Genomic DNA, 24,106 nt, shown 5'->3' on the forward strand with positions numbered 1-24,106 from the left:
ATTGGGTAACTTTGTGTGACTGTCACCGGTGAAACTGTGGGAACCTCCCATTCTCCTTGCCACCTTCTCAGTTTCCTCCCAAAGGAACCTCAGCTGCCTAACCCTGGCACACCTTTAGGGAAACAGTTCATTCAGGTGCGGATTTAAAGTTTCCTACTAACATATACCTTGTTTTTCCTCAATCTACCTAAAAGAATGAGATTAAAATAACTTTTTAAATTATCAAAACACTTTATAGATACCAATATGGAAGAAATAAAATTGAGAAATGGGCAATATATAGTGGCAAACAGAAATTATTTCCATAAAAAATAACATAAAGCTATTTAGCCATAATTAGCAAGAGAGGAAAAACATGGAAGTTGAGTCTGAATATGCAAAATCATGTTCATCTTCATTAGTAAGTCACTTTTGTGTTTTTATATATTATTATAATATGATGTATATTCTATACCTTATGTCACATATGCATATTTACATATATATAAGGTATATAGTGCACATAGGCCTCACATTACACATTTATATTTACATATATAAGGTATATAATATACATATACCTCATAGTACATATTTATATTTACATCTATATCTACATGATGTAGATGTAGATATAAATATCCTCTTTCTCCTTCCCTCTCTCTCCCTCCTTTCCTCCTTCCCCCTGCAAAAACCATCACCCTTGGTCATGTTTACTTTAATGTGCTCTCTCTAGGTTGTGTGTGCATCTGTGCTACAGGAAGGGGGAAATACTTTGGAAAAGACATGTAGAGAAATGACAAACTATGACTTATGATGATCCACATATGATTCTGCTTTGGTGAAAGTAGCATGCTGAAGTTCCCCGTGTATCTTTTTTAATATTCTGATGAGTGCTGTATGTTCTTTATTACAAAAGATTAAAAGCTTAAAAAATATATGGTTGTACTAACTCCCTACTGTAAATAACTTGGAGCAGCTGGTTAAGACTAGATTCCCCATCATCACCATTACCACCACCACCACCAATGATTTCACTCCAAATTTAAAATACATTCATAAAAAAGATCCCTTTAAAACTATAACATACGCCAAGTTCCTTTTCTCATTCCTAAGCACTCTGAAGATATCCTTAGCATAGAATTACAAATCAACAATGCTTAGAAAGGCATGTCTATGGCTTTGTCTCACTAATCCCCTCTCCTCCCTGAATCCACCGTTTAGAGGCCATTTCCTTCCGTCCATTCCCCTCAGTGTAACTGACCAGTCTTCAGATCAGCTTCTCTCCGAAGCAAGCTGCACTTATCTCCATCTGCTTCCCATTTGACTGCACTAAAGAACTCAACAGCTGCCTAAGCAAGAAGCTTTTTGGCCCAAAGAACAGAGAATCCATGTCTTCCCAAAGAAGAAGGTAGGGGGAAGGAATCAGCCTCTCTCCCTCACTCTTTAGACCAGTGGTTGTCAATCAGAAGTGATCATATTTTCCAGGACACATGTGGCAATGTCTGCAGACACTGTTGCTTGTCCCAGCTGAGGGGGTGAGAGCTCCTAAAATCCAATGGTAGAGGCCAGGGATGCTGCTAAACATCCTATAATGCACAGGACGGCTGCCACCACAAAGAACTACCCAGCCCAGAATGTGAACACCAACAAGGCTGAGAAACCCGCCTTAGCGTGGCAAGCTTTCTCCTTGGTTCCACATCAGAAGGGAGAGGAGGAGAGACCGTAAGGAGACTTAGGGCTGCTCTTGGTGAATCCCAGCCACAATTAACCAGAAGGAACGCCCTTGGAACATCCAGGACAGTACTTACAACACAGGAACACTTGGTACATTTGTCTCCTTCTGGCTGAAATTCCTCCCCTTCTCGGTACTGCGCCCCCTCAAACACACAGCCTAGAAAGCAAAGAAAAGTTTCGAATTAGGGCAGCAGCCTTGATTCAGCCTGGCACTATCCTTCCCCACCTCCACCCCCACCTACCACAGTGTCCTCTTCAACCAGAGGATGAGACTGCTTCATGGTAAAACTGATAGATAGATGATAGATAGATAGATGATACATAGATAGAATAGAGAGAGAGAGAGAATACAAAAGATTGCCATGGGTCCAGAAACTAGAAGATGCTATAAAGCAAAGCAAATAAGACACTGGAAGCCAGGTCAGCCAAACAGCAGCAGTGTAAGGTTCTGAGCCCTGCAGAGTGTGAGGAGCTCCCCAGGACCACCCCAACCACAGCCAGGGAACCAAAGTCCAGAGGGGCCAGAAGACGCAAAGAGAAGGTCAAGCAACGGAAGTCAAGGATGAGCTAAGGAGCAAATGACACAAAGAGCTGTCACTTGGAAAATACCCAGAAGTGCCCAGCCTCTACCAGGCCTTTCATACCCCTGATCTTACTCCATCTTCAGTGAGCCTACAAAGCACAGACTCTTACCACTGTCCCCACAGATGAGGAAAATGTGGCCCAGAGAGAGGAAGCAACTCATTCAGCCGGCAGGTGGCAGAGCTGCGATGTGAACTCAGCTCCAACCCACTGGCCGTGCCATAGAGAGGGTCAGCCACCAAGACAAGAAAGGACAAAGGCGAGGCAGGAGGCGCCACACAGGTTTTTGGTCCCACCCTGTGTGCTATTAAAGGGCCTACGATGCCCCCAGCAAGTCTGGCTAAATATAGGACCAAAAGCCCAAGAGGTGCCTCCGATTCAGAAAGGTGGCCAGGTCACTGCCGTATTCTCAAGTGATCTCACAGATGGCAGGAAGCACAGGCTGGCCAGCAACCCTGTGTCACATAGGCCGCCGGAGCACTGTCAGCTAATGGCAAAGCCACTTCCCTCAGGACTGTCCTCACAAGGTACTTTGCCAGAATAGCTGAGGTCACTTTCCACATAGTAGACAGTGCTGGAAGCAGCATTTCCAATGGGTAAAACGCAGCAAAGGGGGCTCTTGTAAAAGACTCACTCACACCCCTGAGAGGGGGTGTTCAAGGCCTGTCCACTGAAATCATCAAGACAACCCACCAAACTCTCAAGGCAGCTGGTTCCTGAAAAAGGGAATATCCAAATATATGAGCATAGCCCATGACCACCAGATCTGGCCACTGGACCTATTCATTTTAGAGCTAGATATGGAGCCCTTTGTTCAACTGAAAGACAGGGAGACAAATGCTACTGAAGCTGAAGAGCTGACTGAACTGTGGCTTTAAGGTCTTTCTGATGCCCACACCCAGAGCCAGTCATCAGCCACCTCCTGCTGTTCCCTTTGATGCAAGGAGACCTGGTAAGCTTGGGACCCTCCCAGTGGCTGTATCTCAGCACCGTTAATAATGACAGGTGCCCAGATGCCCACAATGCATTCGTCTCTTTTCAATGGCCATCTCCAACAAGAGGTCCTCAATGCCTTCGTATATGTTTGCACCACTGGTTCTGTCATACAGATTGCCAGACAGGTTAACTGCACCATCTACACTTGACAATTTAAATAAGGAAATTTTAAATGAAAGTTGCATGCACTCTAAATATATGCAGTTTATTGTATGTTAACTGCATCTCAATAAAAATTCTTAAAAAAAAAAAAAAAGAAAAGAAAGTTGCATGCAAACTGTTCCCATCACAACCCAACCTCCTTGAGCAAAGAGTCAGATGAAAAGGCAGGAGCAGACACCAAGAATGTCTTGAAATCAGTTTCAGGAAGAAACTGACCACAAGCTGTAGTATTTGTCATTATGCAGAATACCATTCCATGATCAATGACACATGCCAGTGCTTCTGAATTACAAGGAGAATACCCCAGTCGCTTGACTGTCCCTAGCTAGACTTGGCTGAGGCCTCTTTCCCAAGACACAGGATAATGCATTCTGGAGGTGGCCTCTTCTGAATCTTCTGATTTTCATCCCAAAGGTTGGCCTTTGAAATTAAGGAGAGAGAGTAAAGTTGATTCTTGACCCCATAACCAAGGGCACAGTGCCTGCCCAGGTGTCAGGGGCTAGTGTGTAGCACAGGCAAGGTAACTTTTAAAGATCTGCCTCCCAGCACAACTGGACCTAAACTAAACAATGATCACGGTGTGGGGGCAGGAGGAGGTAGTGCAGTATGGGGGCCAAGAAAGAAAAGGGGCTGGACCCCAACCCCATCTTTAGCCCTTACTCACTCATGGGCCTTGGGCAGGTACTCATCCTCACTGAGTCAAATTTCTTCCTGTATGAACTACAGACAGCACCTCATCCCTCACTGGGATGACGGTGAGGACTTGGCATTATAATATATGCAATCATGGAGCTCAGCCTTTCCTTCCTGGGAACTCAACTAAAAAACAAAATGAAAGAAGCAACTACTCAAATATGATAACTTCAACCGCTGAAATAAATTTGCTCTGCTGTTTGTATATGCACAGTTTCAAAGGCAGACTAAAAATATGACCATCTCCTAAATGAGAAGGAATGTTATATACACAGAGTTGATTCTATATCAATAAAGCAACAGTCTACTCAACAGAACTGGATTCATATTTAAGAGCTTCAATACCTTTTAAATTTCTATGGCATATAAAATTTGCTCTGTTATCAATCTCAAGCTTGGCTGTGTATAGAAATTTTCTGGGAGGCCTGAGTTTCACCCTCAGAGATTCTGATGGAATTGGTCTGGGAGGCAGCCTGGGCATCAGGATTTATTTTTTAAAACTTCCCAGGTGATTTTCATGTGCAGCCTAGAGAATTACTGAGCTAACTTAAAGATCTCTTAGGCATTTTAGAGGATGGTTACATGATGCAAAGCATTCAGTGCATTTGGAGGGGAAAAGTAGTCAAGCAAACTGTTTGATAGATACAAAATAACTGAATTATGGAAAGAATTGTTTTACTTTCAACTAGTTTCTAACCTTAACAAAAGCCTATCCAATAATACCAACTTCACAGAAATCCCAGTGTGAAAAGGAAGTTTGGCTCAACAAAGACTGTCCAGGGAACTCAGGAAGGTGACAAGTAGTGGAGAGAGACTCTCCTTATTGTCATTAAAAGATGAGGGAAGGCTGGACTCTAGAAGGGCCCCAGGTCTGTGCACATGGCAGCCTGTGCGGAGCGGAAGGGACCAGGAGCTCATCTTCACAGAGCAGCCTATGGCGATGCCTTCGCCAATTCCCAGGAAGGTTTGCAGAACAGAAGGCCCTTTGGAGATTAATTTCAAAAGCAAGGAGAAGTAGTTGTGAGTATCGCCTCCAGTGAGGAAAAGCACTCAGAGTAAGACCCAAAATGCAGAACATCTGTCGAAGAGTATGGGCCAGAGGCTTAAGGAATAAGAAAAAAATCTCTCACCTCAAAATCCCTGGGCTCATACCTAAGGGCAAGAAAAGATGCAGGAGGCCTTTGTAATCCTGTTCAGAAAAGTAAAGGAAACAATCCAGCCACTGGAAAGGAAAGATCCCTTTGCTGTCAGCTAGGCTGTAGAGACCTCTAAAAAGACAGTGGGTCCCACTCACTGCACCACGCAGAAAACTGAGACCAGCAAAGCCCTAAGCTAAATCCACTTAGGGACACAGCTCTCAGTGTTCAGAAAACATCTGGTCGCCTCATCACCAAGGCAAACTCTGGCCAAGGCATTGCAATATGAAGCAGTTAAAAGACATTTCTGGAAGCAAGGGAAAGCCACAGCCTTTCTTTCCAAAATAAGCGTTACCTGTGGCCCTGTGGAGTGGAAAGCAGGCCTCCGGAGCCTGAAGCATCCTTGCCAAGACCTACAGCACATTGCAGTCATCCTGGACACGCCAGAGTCCAACCGGACATTTCTATGCAAAGGAGTTTGCTCTCCTAACCCATTAGGTACACAGAAGTAAAGTGAGAAAAATTCCAGTCAGGAGTGGGGAAAATCATGCATTCTTGTGAGAACCCAGAGGGATTTCAACAGTATTGTACTGTACCAGGGAGCCTCACTGCCTTCCCCTTCCCGAGAATGTTACCTGGACATGTGGGGCAGCACGTTCCCAGATGCTTGGAAGGGTTTTTACAATGAACGACACATCGCACCTCAGACTCTGTGACAACGCCTTCCTGAAAAACAGAATGCCACAAGCAAAGTCAGCCCAGAATTCCCACTGAGGACTTATTCCCTTTTGGAAAGTAACCAAAGTAGTAGGAGAAGAATTCAAACACAAAAAGTGCAAAGGTGAGATGGGTGTCAGGTCCAGAGGTATACGGCACAAATGGGGTCTGATGGTCCCCGCTCGCCACATCTCAAAGTGCAAATCCTGTCACCTGTTCTCTTGCCTGTTCCAATTCTTTCTCTTTGACTCTAATTTTTCTTTTTCTTTCTCTTTCTTTCTTTCTTTCTTCTTTCTTTCTTTCTTTCTTTCTTTCTTCTTTCTTTCTTTCTTTCTTTCTTTCTTTCTTTCTTTCTTTCTTTCTTTTTCTTTCCTTCCTTCCTTCTTTCTTTCTTTCTTCTTTCTTTCCTTCCTTCCCTCCCTCCTTCATTCCTCTCTTTCTTTTTTTCTTTCAAATCTAGTATTTAAGACCTCCTTGCTATCAGTCAGTAGCTGACAGATCAGCTGTTCATTCACAATTGTTTTAAATTGTCAACATTTACTATATTTTCTATGATTGTTATTACACTTTAAGCCATTAATTATAAGGCACAGAGTACAAACATAATACCCCAAACTGGCATCTGGAGACCTAAATCCTTCCAGGAATAACTAGACCCAGCTCTGCAATCTTAGAAATTTCTCTGGGCTTCACAGAGAGTGTGGCTCTCAGTCATCAAGTGACGAGATTAGATAAAACTATATTAAAGTTCATATTATGCTACATCAAAATCGCTATTTTCGGTCTTAATAATGAAATCAGGGACTCATTTGCAAGCTGATCTAGGGAGTCTAGTATTTTAATGTCAATTGAAACATTTTTAAAATTAATTTTCAGAGTTGGTCTTTGAAGGGTTTTTCTCTATATTCTCTACCCATTTTACAAAATGGATTTGTGTGTGTTTGTTCGTTTAATTTTGTTTTGAGAGGAGTAGAAACAAAAGCTAAGCAACTATGTAACAATTTGACAGCTAGATAATTTCCTTCTTCGGGTCTACTACCATATCATCTCACTCCAACAAGGAAGGTTATATCCTGTCTTCATATCTGTCAGACCTGAGGCTTCCACTACCAGGGGAATTCATTGTGGTCTATAACGCATTCCGGAAGGAAAAAAAATGCCAAAATACCAGCAATATACAACATCAAAAAAGGAACTAGACTTTAGTTATGTAACTCAAGCAATGCAAAAAGCCCAGGATCAATTTCCCTTTAGTATCTGCAATGCAGATGGAGGAGTCAGGTTACTTCCCAGCATGAGTTTCCTGTCTCTGATCTTCAGATTTTCCTCTTCAGTAAGAGACTAAAAGTGGAAAATAAAGGTAAATTTTCCACCATTGGAACTCCTTCGGTAGGAAGACATAAAAAATGAGCTAGAATTCAACGCAAATGGAAATAACCCAGATCATTAGACTAGCTGTTTTCTGTCTGGTACCTAGTTGTACCCAGTACCTGTACGCTCTACCAGAAGTGTTTTAAACAACAGTGTTGCTTATTCTTACAACCACCCTATGAGGCAGTACTATCCTCATTTTACAGGGGATGAAAGCGTGGTCTGGAGAGGTCAAGTAACAAGTTATATGAATGGCAATGCCCATATTTTACTCACTACACTCCACTCTCTCTTCTGGCACTGATTCTGTGCCCTGAGAAGAGATCTGGGAGAGAAAGGTTGCAATTGTGTCATTCTACAGAGGAGCATCTTAAAGGAAGACTTTCCTTACGGCTACCAATAAGGGGTTGTTTCCTGCATTCATAGATAAGGTCTCCTTCCCTAAAGAAGGAAGAAAGTAAGCAGGAGGGGAAGGTACCTGCTGAGCAGAGGAGAAGCTTTTTGTAAGTACCTGAACAGAAGTTTGATTTTATGGTTATTGGGTTAAATAATATTCTTAAACTAACTAACAGGGCTTAGGCAAAGTATTATAAAAGGAGAAAAATTAAAAGGCAAAGTTCATCCTGGGTAGCTAACATCCCTTTTCTGCACTCCATTCTATAGTCAGCATTTCCTGACGCCCAGGCCTGCTGGTCTTTAAGATCTCTTCCAACAATAATTCGATATTCCTGCATCTTTCTCTCTGGCCCCTGGTGAGTGGCTAGTGACCAAAGCCGATGTTCACAATTGATAATGGCTTGATGTGTTATTCAATCAACAGAATATTCCCTCCTAGGTAATTGTTTTCATTTAATTTAAACAAAGTCTTCATTCAAAGGCAGCAAAATTCACCACTGGTCCATGCAACTTGTTATACTACACTCCAAAAGGCATGCAATTGTCTTTAAAAGACAATGTAACCATGGCTTTGAGTGTTCCTCTCAAAGACTGGAAATCTCATCAGTCAAGAAGCAGGATGGGGATGGAGTGGTGTAAATTTCAGAATGAATGTGGGCTTTTGATATTATTAAAAGTCATTGCTGTCATCATTTTGTTCCATAAAGCTGATTGAATGTGTAACCAAGAGTAAAAATTCAACAAATATTTATTGAGTCAATTAATCTATTATTCATATTTGTTCTAACTACTGCTTATTTTCATAAATAATTTAGATTACTACATAAATAAATTGAACATTTAACTGAACAAGTAACTGAAGATCTTATGTGTAAACATGCCCACTGTGGGCTTATGAAAAGAACATGATCACATAAAATTCAGATTTCAATAAACTAAATGTCGATATACTTGAGATAAGATCAGAGAGAAATATGCATTATTATACTAACCTTACTTTCTCCTTTAAATGCAAAAGCATATCCTTGAACAATGAAATGAGACTGGGGTAAAATGATTAAACAGCGTCTTCTCTACAGAGAAAATTTTTTAAATTATGTCAAAATTAGATGAGCATTTTTTTAACAGAGTATTTCTTGAAAGAATAGGAATTAGAAAATTTCAATTCTTCATTTCCCCTTTGGTTTATCTTGCCTGTGTTTAAGACCTATAACGATTAGAGCCACAGAGAAACAGTGCTCTTTTCAGAGTTCAGCAAGCACCAGGCACAGTGGGCTCCCTAGGACCTGAACTGGTGGTTCTTAAATTTGTTGGGTTGAAATCACTGAGGTTACAATATACTAATTGCTTTGATTTAATACAGTTTACAGATTGGCTCCAGTTCAAAATGTTTCTAAATCAAAAAAAAGGAAAACATATATCCTCCAACAATACCTCTTTCTGCTAACAAGAATTCATGTTTTGCAAAGCTGACTCACAGGAAGACATGAATTTTCCCCAAAGACATATGCATCTTCTCGGAGTTTTTCCAGGCACAATTTAACAATGGTGAACAATTCTGCTGTGTGTTTCTGGAAGCAAGTCCCATGCAATATCTACCCTGTGCCCATCTTGTTATGGTGAATGTCACGATAAATTTGGACAAGGATACAGTTGGTTTTTCATTTGTTTCTCATTTTTATTTTGCTTTTTTCTTTGGAGTTTTGTGCTGTGGTGTCTGAAAAGGGTTTCTGCAGAGGCTTTTATGGATTTCTTGTCACTAGAGAGTAAAATAGGTGGACTTTACCTGGCACTGACGCAGGACACAGGGTTCAGCAGGACTCTGCCATTTGAAGGAGCTGTTATAGGTACTTCCTTCATAGGTACAGCCTAGATGAAACACAGAAGCAGGAATAAAGGCCAAGAATGAATGTGGGTTTCCTTTATCTTTGAAGCAAAAGAAGTTATGTCTTCTAAGCCAGGACTAGTGATCATAGGAACCACCATGCTCCTTGGCTATTTTCCTCCAAACACAACTAAGCTTTCTAAATATCCACTTAGCTTTCACGTACGTTAATTCTTTGGCTACTGAAAAGATTAACCTCGCAGACTATATTTTCAAATGGAAAACCATGGATTGATGAACTCTCTTGGCCAAAATGCATAACCTCGTGACTTTACTTACGCCTAGTGAAGTATGAGAAGGACCAGGGCTCAAAACACCACTGTGGAAGGGGATTTTACACAAGACTAAATGAATGTAGGATTGCTGAAGGTCAAGAGGGAAAAGTAAAACAAGGTGAGAAATAAAAGCAAAAAATTAAAACATAGGAAATGACTGCAAAATTCTATACCTATTTAAGACTCTTAACAAGCTCCTGTCTTCAAAAGCTGAAACCTTCCAAGTTTTGCCTCCAGCTCTAAGAGCTTTGATTTCATATTTCACTTTGATTTTACTTTGGGGTAGGAATTAGCTTAAGGAAATCTGAAGTTAACAATGTATAGATTATTATGTGTTAATTCACTAGCCAAAACAGAAGTCACGCTCATTCACTGGCAAAAACAGAAGTCAAAGGCCAGAGATTCTCAAAAAAGGAAACAAGTTTAAGTCTGTAGATAGAGCCAAAGAAATAATGGTGCAAGGATCATAACCTAAATCTTGATTTAGTTTGTCCAAATAACACCCTCCACCTTGTGAGTTACATTTTCGGGGAAGATGCACGGGCTATGCCTCTAGTAGCTGCACATTATGTTACTGGGAGCACACAAGACAGATGGGATTTACCAATTATAGCCTGACTGCTTAACCCAAAGAATACAGCAGCAGGAACACACATGTGGGGTAATGCAGAAATAAAAGGGCCTGCCTCTCTGTACCAGTGACTGACTTCTGTCAAGCCAATCAACCTCAACTCACATCAGTATTTCTTGTCCAAGATACAGAGAGGAGACTCACCTCCTTCCCTCAATTCTTTTATATACTGCAGTGGTAATAAAAATAAATTTAAAAAAAACAAAACAAAAAACACCTCAGTGCGTACAAACAGAATAATAAAGGACTTAGGAAAATTTCTATAGACACTTTCATAAACCTGGAACCATGATCTGAATTCCCAGAGAATTATGAATGACTGAAAAGAGCTCGGTAACACTCTTCTCTCTGGTTCCTACAAATCAAATTACTAAAGTACACAGCTGATTGGAAACATATTAGGAAAATGCTTTCACTATATATTTTTTAATTTCCTTTGCATGAAGTGTTACAGCGATAAAATGTTCAACCACAGGAACGCCTAGCACACTACAAATACTTACGCCAAACCCAGAATGAACACAGTAAATTTTCAACAATGAAAACCAATATAAAACAATTTGGGCTAGCATAAATCTTACGGAACAAACGCACTTACAAAAGACGTGCCATGTGCATGTCTGATCCACTACCACAGACTCACGCGGATAATAAATAACTTGTTCTGAGAGATGGAGGCGGGGAAATCAGAGGACCAAATCCAATTCATGTTAAGTCCAAGTAAATATGAAACGCCTGCCAAGTCTACCAGTGGAGTTTCCAAGTATGTTATATATTTTCATCCTCTGGATTAAAAAAAAAAAAAAAAAACTGAAAGAGTGATTTTTATGCTGCTAATAGGGCAGGCAAAGAGCTTGCCTTTTTTACTTTGAAGGAGGAAGTGTGCTACAAGCGCATATAGACCAGGCCAGAACTGCAGGCCAAGAGACTGCTCCCAAACAATGCCAGGCCATGTGCAAAGGACACCCAGGAGTAGGGCAGACCTCTCTGGATTATTCCACCCAAAAAGGGGTAAAAGGTAGTGGCACAAGTGGTCCACAGTGCAGGGGACCCAGCAATGTTTTCTGCTTCAAATAACTCAACTGGAAGGCTGGCTCCTCCACCAGTTTCACATATAAAGACCCAGGTCAAATTGTGATGAGCCTCATTGCTTAACTGTCCTCGCTGATGTCAGTCTACCACATCTGAGTCCATATAGTAGGTATTCCCAAATGTTGGGTGAGTCTGAATGAATGAACAGACTCAAAAATATCGGCATTAATCCCTTTCAAAAGTATAATCCATACCTTTTCCTTCTTCACCTAGCCTCAGCAGCAGGTGAGGAGACTGGTTTTGGAGACTCCAGTAGACCAAGCACTCTAGTAGACTTCATATGTAAGGGATTCTCAGGGATAAGATCATTTTAGAAAGGGCACTTTCACTGCTCTTTGGGTTCATGTTCTAAGATAAACATGTCATCTTAATGCAAGACTAACATGAGTTATGTGAAGACTCACATATACATACGATCAAAGAGAACCTCAGATTTACCTCTTATTCTCTGTAAGGCAAATTTCTTTATAATAAAATCTATTTGCCACCAAACTTATGCTGCTAATAGGGCAGACAGGCAACATCTTGCCCCTGTTTTCATTGAAACCCCAGGAGGAACATATTAAATATCTATTTGGCCAGGGTAGAAAGAAAGGCAAAGAAAATTTTCTATCGTACATTGAGGCAGTGTTTCTCAAACCACCTCTAGTGAAAGCTTTGTTTCGTTTTTGGTTTCCCAATCCAATGATGGCTGATACTTTCATAAAATATAATAAGAACAGATTACTATAAAAATTAAATTTAAAAGACTAAGGCAAAATATAAAATTTTTATTATTATATGTAACAGGTATAGAATTACTTTATGGAACCATGATAAATGTTACTAAGTTGCTTACTCTCCGATTCTGTACTTTTCTCACCATCATTCTGGACCACTGGTGACCTGCAGAGCACATTTTGGGTTGCACTGCATTGAGGGATGTGCCATGGGGTGGGGGAGCAAACCAAAGAAACAATCAAAAGACTTCAATCTTACATACTTAGAACTAGAAGCAAACTTACAGAATAATCTACTTTCTCTCTTTCATTTACATATAGGAAAATTTGCACAAAAAAGATTAAAAGTGGCTTACTCAAAGTTAGAAGGCATGAGGTGTAAAACTAACACTAGAACCTGGTCCTGTATGAAATCCATATTTTCACATCCAGGTCTAAACTGACAGTATTATTTGGGCACTTTCTAATTCATAATATCCTTTGCATTGAGGACTTAATGGCCCAGGAAAAAAAATCAACTCTGTCCTTATAAAATTAAATGATCGCAGAACCAGGAAATAAATGAAAGAGTCGGTAAGCTGGGCAGGCAGGGAAATGGTTAGGCAATCAGTAAAGTCACTTTTGCCTTTTTCTTTAAGTATTTTTAAATAAACTTTCGACAAGGGAACTTATAAACACTCATGTTTTCTTCTGACGATAAAAAGCTTTTCAGATTCCATGACCACCATGAAAACCATCCACACTATAGCAGGAAGAAGTCGCTATTTTCTAATAAAATCATTGTAATATATTTAAACCAGCAGCTCTCAATCTAGAGTGATTTTGCCTTCCTTCTCTAATTCCCCTCCGAGAGGACTCCTTGTAATGCTAGGAGACATTTTCAGATGTCACAGGTGGGGGATAAAGGTGTTACATGCCTCTAGTGCATAGAGGCCAAGGGTGCTGCTAAACACTCCACGATGCACAACAAAGAATCAACCAGCTCACAACGGCAACTGTGCCAAGGTTGGGAAATCCTGATCTAAACCATCCCACGCAGCCCCAAATGGTTCTTCTTTACAAAACTAAAATAATACAAAAACAAGCCTAAACTAGCTACATGTTACTTGTGCATTTATTTCATCTTTTTATATTAAATATTTTCAAGGTGGGGAAGAATTTCAGAGCATTTTTTTTTTAAACACACACACTCTTGTAGAGAAGCTTGGCCTAGTCAACTAGTCCACTAGGAAAATAACGTGGCAATGGAAACAGGAAGCACATAAATAAGCTGCATCCACAATTAAGCAATAAAACTCACTTTTCCTATTAGTTGTGACCTTTTTCAGCAGCCACATTATCCCAAGGGAGAGAGAATACCATAGATTTTCATCATTCTGCTGTTAAAATTGCTGTTAAAAATCATCAGGACCATAAAAAAAACAGCATGAGCCGTCTAACAAGCCTTAGCTCCACCCAGTCTCACCCTTCTAGTCTTAATCTTCTCTTTTTTCAAGTCAACATTTAGCCTAAGAGCAGAGAACTGAATCTCACTGTTACCAATAACTTAACCCCAGGCACCCAAGGGCCTCACAGCGTGGCCCCAACCTACCTTTCCAGCCTTTTCCCTTCATTCCTGGAACTCCATCTAGGTCCCTTGGGGTTATCCACCTTTCTGTGATCATAATGAACGTGCATGCTTCTTTAAACAGGTTCAAGTCTTTCAACCAAGGCTATCTGGCTTCTGCCTCCGTCATCCCACTGAAACGTCACTGTCTTGGACTGCAGCTGCCTACACGTGCCCAATCCAAGGGGACACTTGGCCCTTACAAGACTTCTCTGTGGCAAGCTGACCACATTTTCCTTTTTCCATTACTCCCCCCGCCCCCACCCCTTTCCAGATGTTCTCTTCCAATTATCTTTCCATTCCCTCCACTTCTGTCTCAACTAAGCTGCTGGTTGTTCCTCACCTGGACTATTACAACAGGCTCACAGACTGCTTCTGGCTAGGATAGGGTGCAGGCATCTTCCTGCACAGCTACCAGTGTGCTCCTTCAAATCCAGGTCTTATTATCTCATTCACATACTTGAACTCTATCAGTGACTGATGGTTCTCAGCCTGGCTGAAGTATGCACTAGTACCTATCCCCAACCTCTTCTCTAGACCAACTGTGTCAGAGTCTCTGGAAGGAGGAAATGGAAGAGGAATCTAATATGTGGCCAGGATTGAAAACCACTGACCTAGACTATAAAATTCAAACTTCTCAGCATATACAGCTCTCAGGTCTGGCCTTGACTCATTTATTCTCTTATCTGCTGCTCTCAAACTCCTCACACTGAAGACATGCTGCACTTGTAATTACTCCAAATATGGCCAGATAATCTCATCCTATGATTTTGCAAATGCTAGCCCCTTCTTGAAAAACCCAGATCTCATCCATTCCCTCCATCTCCAGCATCCCCACAAGGACACAAAGGTCACCCAGGCTCTCCTTTGCCTGGCTAACTCCTCTTTCAAGACTCAACTCAAGGTCACAGCCTCTAGGAAGCCTTCCTGAAAACTTCCCCACTCAGGGTGTGCTCCTGTGCTCCTTCTCCAAGAAGATGTAGTCTTTCAAACATCTATTCTGGGTCATTTACAATACTTTGTGTGTAGCAGGTACTTCATCAATGTTTCATTAGTAATAAATAGTAAGCACCAACATTTGCAGCTATTCCTGCAAACCACAGGGAAAAAGAAATGGAGAAAGGATGACATTCCTTAGAGGTCCTGTCTTCTCTTTTGGCAGGTAGACCAGTTCAATTCACTATTCCACCTCCAGAAACAGCAAAGCTTTCCTGAAGCAACTCAGATGTCAAAGTCTGTCTCTTCTAACACCGACCCCCATCCCCACTCCCCCATGGACCAGGCCAGCTGGGGCTGAACACCATGAAGAAGGTCCTTGAGTATCCCAGCACCTACCAACCCTCAGAAATGAGAAGCATATCATCAACACTTTCTCAGTCCCCTCTTCCCATATTGTGCACACCTCATTTTAAGTTAATTATCAGGAGGGTGACTTTTCTTTCCAACGTCCACTTTGGTCCTCCAAGTTACTGGTTTATTTTTGTCTTTTTTTGTGGAGGGTGGAGAGTAGCATGTAAACTGCCACATTTATTTGAATGAAACCAACCATACGGTCTTTGAAATCAGTTCTTGCCACATGGTACAGGGAAGCAGAGCAGACAGGTCTGCCATTCTTTGCTGTTTCGGGGCCACCTGATCGGGCAGCCCCACCCCTGGACTTGGTCAATAAGCCCCAAATTACCCCAGCCCAATACAATTTTTTAATGAACCATTTTTTGGACACTGCTCTCCAGGAACATATGGAAGTATAATCAAAAGGGATAAACATAAAACCTGACTAGCCATTCTAGGGCTTAAATCATGTCCTAAGGAGTTCATTTAAAACAGGCTTTTATTACTCTTCAAGGCTGTACCTACCATGAATCCTGCAGGCAATTTTGCTTATTTTCAGCTAATGGGAATTTTATAGTCAAACCATTTCCTCAATCCCAAGAGAAAAGCTCAGACCCATGAACTGAGTTCTTAAAGAGTGGCATGTGCCCCCTTGCTACAACAGTCTTTTCCATAGCTTTTTTGTTTTCCAATTATGAATTAAACATATGATTGAAATGAAAAACACAACAGGAAAAGAAATGGTAGAAAGCTATTTAACTTAATTTTTTATGGTTTTATGAATAAAATCCTAAATACAAAGAAATATCAGATGAGTACAAATGACTTGTAAATTCAACTCGCTTCACCAGTATAAAGGAACACAAAATCTCCATGTGACTTACTTGGATTTCTAATCTATGTGTTTATTGAAGACTGTAAAGTGATGAAACTGTGGCTCACAGGACCAGTCTCATGACTTTACAGTACTATAATACATACAATATCTGGTATTGATGTTAAGGTAATAGAACAGATTCTATGAGCCACAAACAAATTAGGCTTCTATTCAATAAAATATGCTTTCAAACTTTTAATATAATTAATACAATAAAGGAAACATGCAATGCATTAAGGACAAAAATGCTTGAAACAACTTTTTAATATGAGCCACATCACCCATCATCCCTGCACTTGATCTGGGCTTACTATAAACACTTCTAAATATGGGAGTGCTTCTACCTCTAGGCTGAATCAGTATTGCAGCAGTCACGCTACCCCCAGAACCTCATTGTCAAACAGCCAACACCCATTGCCTCTCACCAGGCAAACAAGAAAGAACTATGTTGAGCTCATACTGAGCAAAAACGGAAAAAGAAGAAAAACCTGGAGAGACTGTCCTGTTAAGTCATAAGCCTGGTTTTCTAATGCGGGCAGGAAAATATCACTAGAGGTCATTTCCAAAGATGAATTCCAAAAATATTTTCAGAAATATTACGTATATAACCCTCCAACGGGAGAAAAGAAAATTTAAATCACTGCATAATTTTTTTTTTCATAATTGCTTTAGGTGAGGGATTGCACTTGGAATTTTCACATGTAATTTAGTTTTATTTTTATAAAAAGCACTCTAGGGCAGAAAACCTTTTACCGCTTGTTTTTTTAAAATGAGGATCCAAGATTCAGAAAAGCTAAATTATTCTGTCCAGTTCACAAAGCCACTCTTTTTATCTTACTTCAAAATCCACGTTCCATTCATTCACTGGGTCCTGCCAGGCGCAAGAAAGCAGCTCAGCAAGTAGCAGCTTCAAGAGTAGAAATGATGTCCCTGGGGCGGATGACGTGCTGCCTTTCACTTGCTCACTTACATGATACTTTAACATCATGTTCCAGTGATGTCTTAAAACCAGAATTATAGGGACTTACTTCTCTGGTGGTCTAGTGGGTAAGACTCCGCCCTCCCAAAGCAGTGGGCCCAGATTCAGTCCCTGGTGGGGGAACTAGATCCCACAAGCCGCAACTAAGAAGTCCGCATGCTGCAACTAGAGGTCCTATGTGCTGCAACTAAGACCCAGTGCAGCCAAAAATAAATAATTAATTAAAAAAAAAAAAACAGTATTGGAAAGTAAAATGTAGGTTTTGTCACTGAAGAGGCAAGACCCAATTCTGTGGATTTACGTTTCCTCTGTTCTAAGTTCAGCTATCAACCATGCCATGTCTCAGGCCTTTTGACATATGAAGCAACAAATAATGAGGGATCAAAAGATCAAATTCAAACATCTCAGGTCAGATTCATGCATTTTTCAAAAGAGAAACATGTTTCATGTTTCAGGGGTGCACAGGAGAAGCTTAAGAAAATAAAATTTATTTGAAGACAGCAAAACAACCAACAATCTCATAGGATAAATGATAGTGGCCACAGATAAGAAGTCACGAATAGAATCCTGTTTCCTGAACATAATTTCAAAGACGTCAGTGAAAATCTCTTTGACGAGCATAAAGAAGAAACGAGTTATATATAACACACATACGAAATGCCTTCTGTGTGACTCATGTATTGCCCTGGATCACTTTTACACTTTGGGAGGCATATCACACAGATGCAACCTTTGTGGCTGATTAGATAGGATGTTTAGGGCTCACTGCAAAAAAATTGTCAGGAATATCTTACCACCTCCCTTTTCCTCTTTTATATTTTGAAATAATTATAGATTCACAGGAAGGTACAAAAAATATACAGGGATGTTCCACATACCCTTCACCCAGCCTCCCCCAGTGTTAACATCTTGCATGACTATAGTACAATATCAGAATCAGGAAACACATTGGTTGACATTGGTGTGGTCCACTGAGCTTATTCAGATTTTACTGATTTTACATGCACTCATTTGTGTGTGGGGGGGGAGGGGAGGGGGGTGTTCTATTCAGTTGAACCACATGTGTATAACCAATCAATATACAGAAGTGTACTATCACCACAAGGCCCTCTCAACCTATTCATTTATAAATATACTCACTCTACTTACAGCCTCCACCCCTAAGCCCTGACCGCTAACCAGCTCTCCATCTCTGTAATTTTGTTATTCAAGAATGTTACATAGAGACTTTCTTGGTGGCGCAATGGTTAAGAATCCACCTGCCAATGCAGGGAACATGGGTTCGATCCCTGCTTTGGGAAGATCCCACATGTCGTGGAGCAACTAAGCCCATGTGCCACAACTGCTGAGCCTGCACTCTAGAGCCCATGAGCCACAACTACTGAGCCAGCATGCCACAACTAATGAAGCCCACATGCCTAGAGCCCGTGCTCTGCAACAAGAGAAGCCACTGCAATGAGAAGCCCACGTACACAATAAAGAGTAGCCCCCACTCCCCGCAACTGGAGAAAGCCCGCACGCAGCAACAAAGACCCAACATAGCCATAAATAACTAAATAAATAAATAAAATGTTTTTTAAAAAAAGCATGTTATATAAATGGAATCATACAGTATGTAGCCTTTTGAGATTGGCTCTTTTCTCTCAGAATAATTCTTTTGAGATCCTTGCAAGTAGTTGCATGGATCAATAGTTTGTTCCTTTTTATTACTTAGTAGTATTCCATGGCATGGATGTACCACAGTTTGTTTAAATACTCACCCACTGAAGGACATCTGGGTAGCTTCCAGTTTGGGGCCTATTATGATTAAAGCTGCTGTGAACATCTGTTTACAGGATTTTGAATGAATACAGGTTTTCATTTTACTGAGATAAATAGCCAAGAGTGCAATCACTGGGTTATATGGTAAATGTATATTTATATCTACAAGAAACTGCCATACTGATTTTCAGAGTGGCTGAACCATTTAACATTTCACCAGCAATACATGAGATTTCCCACATCTTCACCAGCATTTGGTGCTATCATGCTATACATTATATATATATATATATAATTTGCCATTTTGATAAGTGAGTAATGATATCTCACTGTGGTTTTTATTTGCTTTTTCCTGATGACTAATGATACTATCTTTTCATGTGCTTTATTGCCATCTGCATATACTATCTGGTAAAATATCTCTTCATACCCTTTTCCCCTTTTCTAATTAGATCTTTGGTTCTCTTCACAAGGTCTTCCACATGGCAATTTTTTTAATTTTGATGAAGTCCAATTTATCAATTTTTCCTTTTTATGGGAAGTGCTTTTGGTGTCAAATGTAGAAACTCTTTGCCCAACCCTAAGTCTCAAAGATTTTCTCCTACGTGCTTTCTATACATGTTTCATAGTTTCACATTTCACATTTAAGTCCATGATCAATTGTGGGTTAATTTTTGTGTAATATGTGAAGTTTATACCACATTTCTTTTTTGCCTATTTTTTGTCTAATTCTTCCAGCACCATATGTTGGAAGTCAGCCTTCTTCCGTTGAATTGCCTTGGCACCTTTGTCAAAAATCAGTTGGGCACACTTGTATGAGTCTATTTCTGGGTTCTCAATTCTTTCCCACTGATCTATGTGTCTATTCTTCCACCAATACCACACTGTCTTTATTACTGTAGCTACACTATAAGTCTTGACACTGAGTAGACTGAGCCTTCCCACTTTTCTTTTACAAAAATTGTTTCAGTTATTCTAGGTCCTTTGCCTTTTTATATAAATTTTAAAATAAGCCTCTCTAGATTGGAGAACTCGAGGTTTGGGAGGGGGCGGGGGGTGAAGGGGAAGCTGAGATGAAGTGAGAGAGTAGCACAGACATATATATACTACCAACTGTAAAATAGATAGCCAGTGGGAAGTTGTTGTATAACAAAGGGAGTTCAACTGGAGGATGGAAGATGCCTTAGAGGACTGGGACGGGGAGGGTGGGGGCGACTTGAGGGAGGGTGGGGGGGGAGTCAAGGGAGGGAGGGAATACGGGGATATGTGTATAAAAACAGATGATTGAACTTGGTGTACCCCCCCAAAAATAATAAATAAATAAATAAAATTTAAAAAAAAAATAAGCCTCTCTATGTCTACCAAATACCCCAGGTGGGCACCCCCCTTTTTATACCATTTGAGAAGTATTTATATGGGAAAACCAGGCTGGATGCACCCATCATCCAGGAGCCTCTCCCACTGCAGGATGAAGCCTGCCAGTGTTTGCCTAGTATATTTTGGGGAAGCATTTATCAAAGAGCAGTCCAAGGCATCCCTGGGGGCTTGTTAAAGTGCAGATTCCTACAGCCCATCTTTTTCCTCTTATCTGCTACCTCCTTTACCTGAGCTCTTTTCTGAAAGTTTGAGCTAAGCCACATTTGCTTTGAGATGATTTTAGAACTGTGTGGCCATATATGTGGAGTATAGAAAAACGGTACAGATCAACCGGTTTGCAAGGCAGAAATAGAGACACAGATGTAGAGAACAAACATATGGACACCAAGTGGGGAAAGCAGGGAGGGTTGGGGAGGGATGAATTGCGAGATTGGGATACCAAATTGTACACTCTAAATATATGCAGTTTATTGTCTGTTAACTGTATCTCAATAAAAGTTCTTAAAAAAAAAAAAAAACTGCATGGCCAGCAGAAAGGGTGCCTGATTAAACAGCCCGGCATATATGCAGTCTTCTAGGAGGCCATGTGCGGCCCCCTCTGATCTTCAGGCCATGAAATTAGAGGGAGGTCTTTGTTACATCAAAATGTGGGTAGATAAGGGCATTAAAGAAAAATTCACCCTCTCTAAAATGGGAAATAATTGAAAAAGACATCAACCTGTGGACAGAAGCTGTAGAAGATACTGCTAAATATCTGACAAGCAATGCAGTTGCTGATGGATGTGATCATACCTGGAGAGGGATGAAGAGAAATCACCTACAGATGAGCCTCCACCTCAGCCAATACAGATGTGACACACACGCAGATAACAGGAGCTCTGTACTAGCTATCCTCCACTTCCTGACTCTGAGAGGAACCATGGATTTCTGGATTTTAGCTTTTCAACAAAGGCTTATCTTAAAAATTTATTTGTTTGTTAGTCATATTTGTAAAAAAGAAAAATACCAAACACATGGCATATAGTCAGTGATGTGCTGCTAATGTTTAACAACCAGCTCTACAGAAGAGAAACCGATCTTTTAGTGTATTCCAACTTCCAACACATAAGTACTACCACCAAGGTCAATTTCGAGCTACCAACATGATGTCACCGAGTACAGAGTTAGAAATACAAGCACTTCAGAACACCACTGTATGCAGAACTATCTATTTTAACACTGGAGGTTACTGGGTCCGTGAAACCTTTTTTCTTCCTAACAGCAAGCCATGAACAGTTGGCTACAGTTTAGGGTATTTTATTGGCATCAGAGGTCATAATGTTTATTCTATATACCTAGATAAAATGCTTAATAATACCAAGTCGCATCTTTTCAGTGATGACTCAGTCTCCTCCTCCTAAACCTGCTATACACAAACTCATAATTTAACCAGAGGACATTCATTCCACTGGTTTCCAAAATTGTTGACCATCAGAAACACCTGGGGGCTAATTAAGAATATAGACGCACAGTGGAAACAACCCAAATGTCCCTTGATGGATGAATGGATAAACAAAATATGGTGTATATATACAATGGAATATTATTCAGTCATAAAAAATGAAATGATTATGCATGCTACAACATGAATGAAACTTGAAGACATTATAAGTGAAATCAACCAGACACAAAAAGACAAATATTACGATTCCACTTATGCAAGGTACCTAGGATGGGCAAATGCATAGAGACAGAAACTAGAACAGAGGTTACCAGGGGCTGCAGGGAAGGGAGAATGAGGAGCTATTGCTTAATGGTATACGGTTTCAGTTTGGAATGATGAAAAAAGTTCCATCAATAGACAGCGGTGGCGACTGCACAACAGCGTGAATGCACTTCCTGCCACTGAACGACACACTTTAACATGGGAAATTTTACGTTTCGTGTATTCTACCACAATTTAAAAACAAAAACAAAAACACACAGATGCTTGGGCCTTGCCCATTGGAAATTATGTTTCACATGGTCTGGAGTGGGACTCAAGCATCTACATATTTCACAAGCCGCCCTGGCAACGCTAAGGCATATTCAGGTTCAGGATCCCTGCATTTTACAAGAGAAGAAACCAAGACCCGAAAAGAAATAACTCGTGAAAGTCAAGTAACTAGAAGCGGCAGAGTGGGGAACTGATTCCAGGTTGAATTCCAAGTCCAGCCCCCTTTCACTTCATTCTTCAAATGACGGAGAGTCTTCATGACGATCCAATCCATAGGTCCTGAGGCACAGAAGCTCCCTGTCCATATGCCTGAAAATATTACTCCGGCTTCTGCATTTAGCACTTTGATATGGTCTTGCCTCTAGAAGTTTGAAGTTGTTACCTTGCATTCACAGCCTCATCAAGGTGGCCCTACCACAGTCTCCAGAACCCCAAATATCAAAACTTCCAAGTATACAATAATCTGATCCCTTTGCTGGTCTCAGGTATGGCTGAGAGAATGCCCAGCCATTCTCAGGTAGTCAGAGGGTTGCTTCATGTGTTAAACATCAGCTGGTCGATGCCCAAGCATGTCTGCAGGTAAAAACATCTTGAGCCCTTTAATCACCAAGCTACTGGAAACATAATTAGATGGCTCTGGTGTAAATAAGCCCATCTGATGTAAATAAGGAGGCACTCAAGTTCACGAACATACCAATGTACTTTGTTCACCTTCATTATCACATCGGTCCTAGTAAATGTCAGTCTCTCTAGCAGATAGATTTCTATGGCAAATACACATTAGTTCTCAACGTGAAATAACTGCTGAAAAGAGAACCTGAAACATTTGATCCTAAACATAAATTGTGCCAACTTCTAAAGAGACAAAGAGTATTCTCTGATCACAGCCTGATAAGAATGGTTATAATTGTAGCGTGATGGTCATTTAAAAAATAATAAATAGATGCATGGACACTCAGGCATTTTCATAAATATAATAGATATGTGTCACACATACAGACATACTTTCAATTTTGCAGTTGCCAAACGCAAGCAGCAAATAAGAGACCCTAAACAGACGTTGGGAGCTTCTGTTTCAAATCACTTCTTTCCTGTAGTTTTTGATGATGCATTCCAACTTTCCACTTGGAATACCTAGCTTTATTTTTGCAGTTTGATAGCCTCCATGAAACGATGCTATTAGAAGCCTCAGAGGAGAAAAGAATGTTTTAATTCTAAGATATTTCAAGATAATGAGCAATGCCATGATTTCATTCCCACAGTGAAATATCAGACAGGAAGGGGGAAAATCATTGTAAAGTGCAGAGTGGTTTACTCTCCGCGGTGGGCAAGTTAGAAGCAGTCACAGAATAGTTTTCAGAGCAGCTGCAGAAAGCTCAAAGCCAAAATAAAAGTGTGTTTTATACGACCTTATAAAAGGAAGCACATAATCGTATCAAAATGATGGTGACTAGGAAATCTGAAGTCATAATTGCACACTAGTTGATCATTTTGCACAATACAGTAAAGATCTACTAAAAATAACATTACGGTTATCACTAAGTCTTTAAGTACCAAAATATACAATAGCCATTACCATATGAAAGTACACTTAGGCAATGGTGATTGTAAGGGTTTTTTTTAAACCTTTATGGAATTCAGTGAAGAAACAGAAAAGGATCAGGAGCTTGGCAATGGTTTATAGACATCCAGCCACTTTTCATCCTTACTTATCCATTTTTACTCTCTCCCTATAATTCTCACTCACCTCTTTTTAAGTTTTGCTGAATTCCAAAAAGATCTTAAGATGTATATGACTCAACAGTAATATACTAAATATGCAGCTGAT

The 24,106-nt window shown here is 40.5% G+C and overlaps 1 protein-coding gene across 1 annotated transcript in view; it reads right to left on the reverse strand.

Moving 5' to 3' along the window:
* BMPER (BMP binding endothelial regulator) overlaps positions 1–24,106 on the reverse strand; it is a 238,314-nt gene that overhangs the window by 170,038 nt on the left and 44,170 nt on the right. The window contains exons 4-6 of the mRNA XM_057731872.1: positions 9,556–9,638; positions 5,921–6,011; positions 1,791–1,873 (exon numbers count right to left, since the gene is read on the reverse strand). Of these exons, the coding sequence (XP_057587855.1) occupies positions 1,791–1,873; positions 5,921–6,011; positions 9,556–9,638 (257 nt within the window). The remainder of the gene's footprint in view (positions 1–1,790; positions 1,874–5,920; positions 6,012–9,555; positions 9,639–24,106) is intronic.

Source organism: Hippopotamus amphibius, chromosome 4 (genome assembly GCF_030028045.1).
Source record: "Hippopotamus amphibius kiboko isolate mHipAmp2 chromosome 4, mHipAmp2.hap2, whole genome shotgun sequence".
In the NCBI taxonomy this organism is placed as follows: Eukaryota; Metazoa; Chordata; class Mammalia; order Artiodactyla; family Hippopotamidae; genus Hippopotamus; species Hippopotamus amphibius.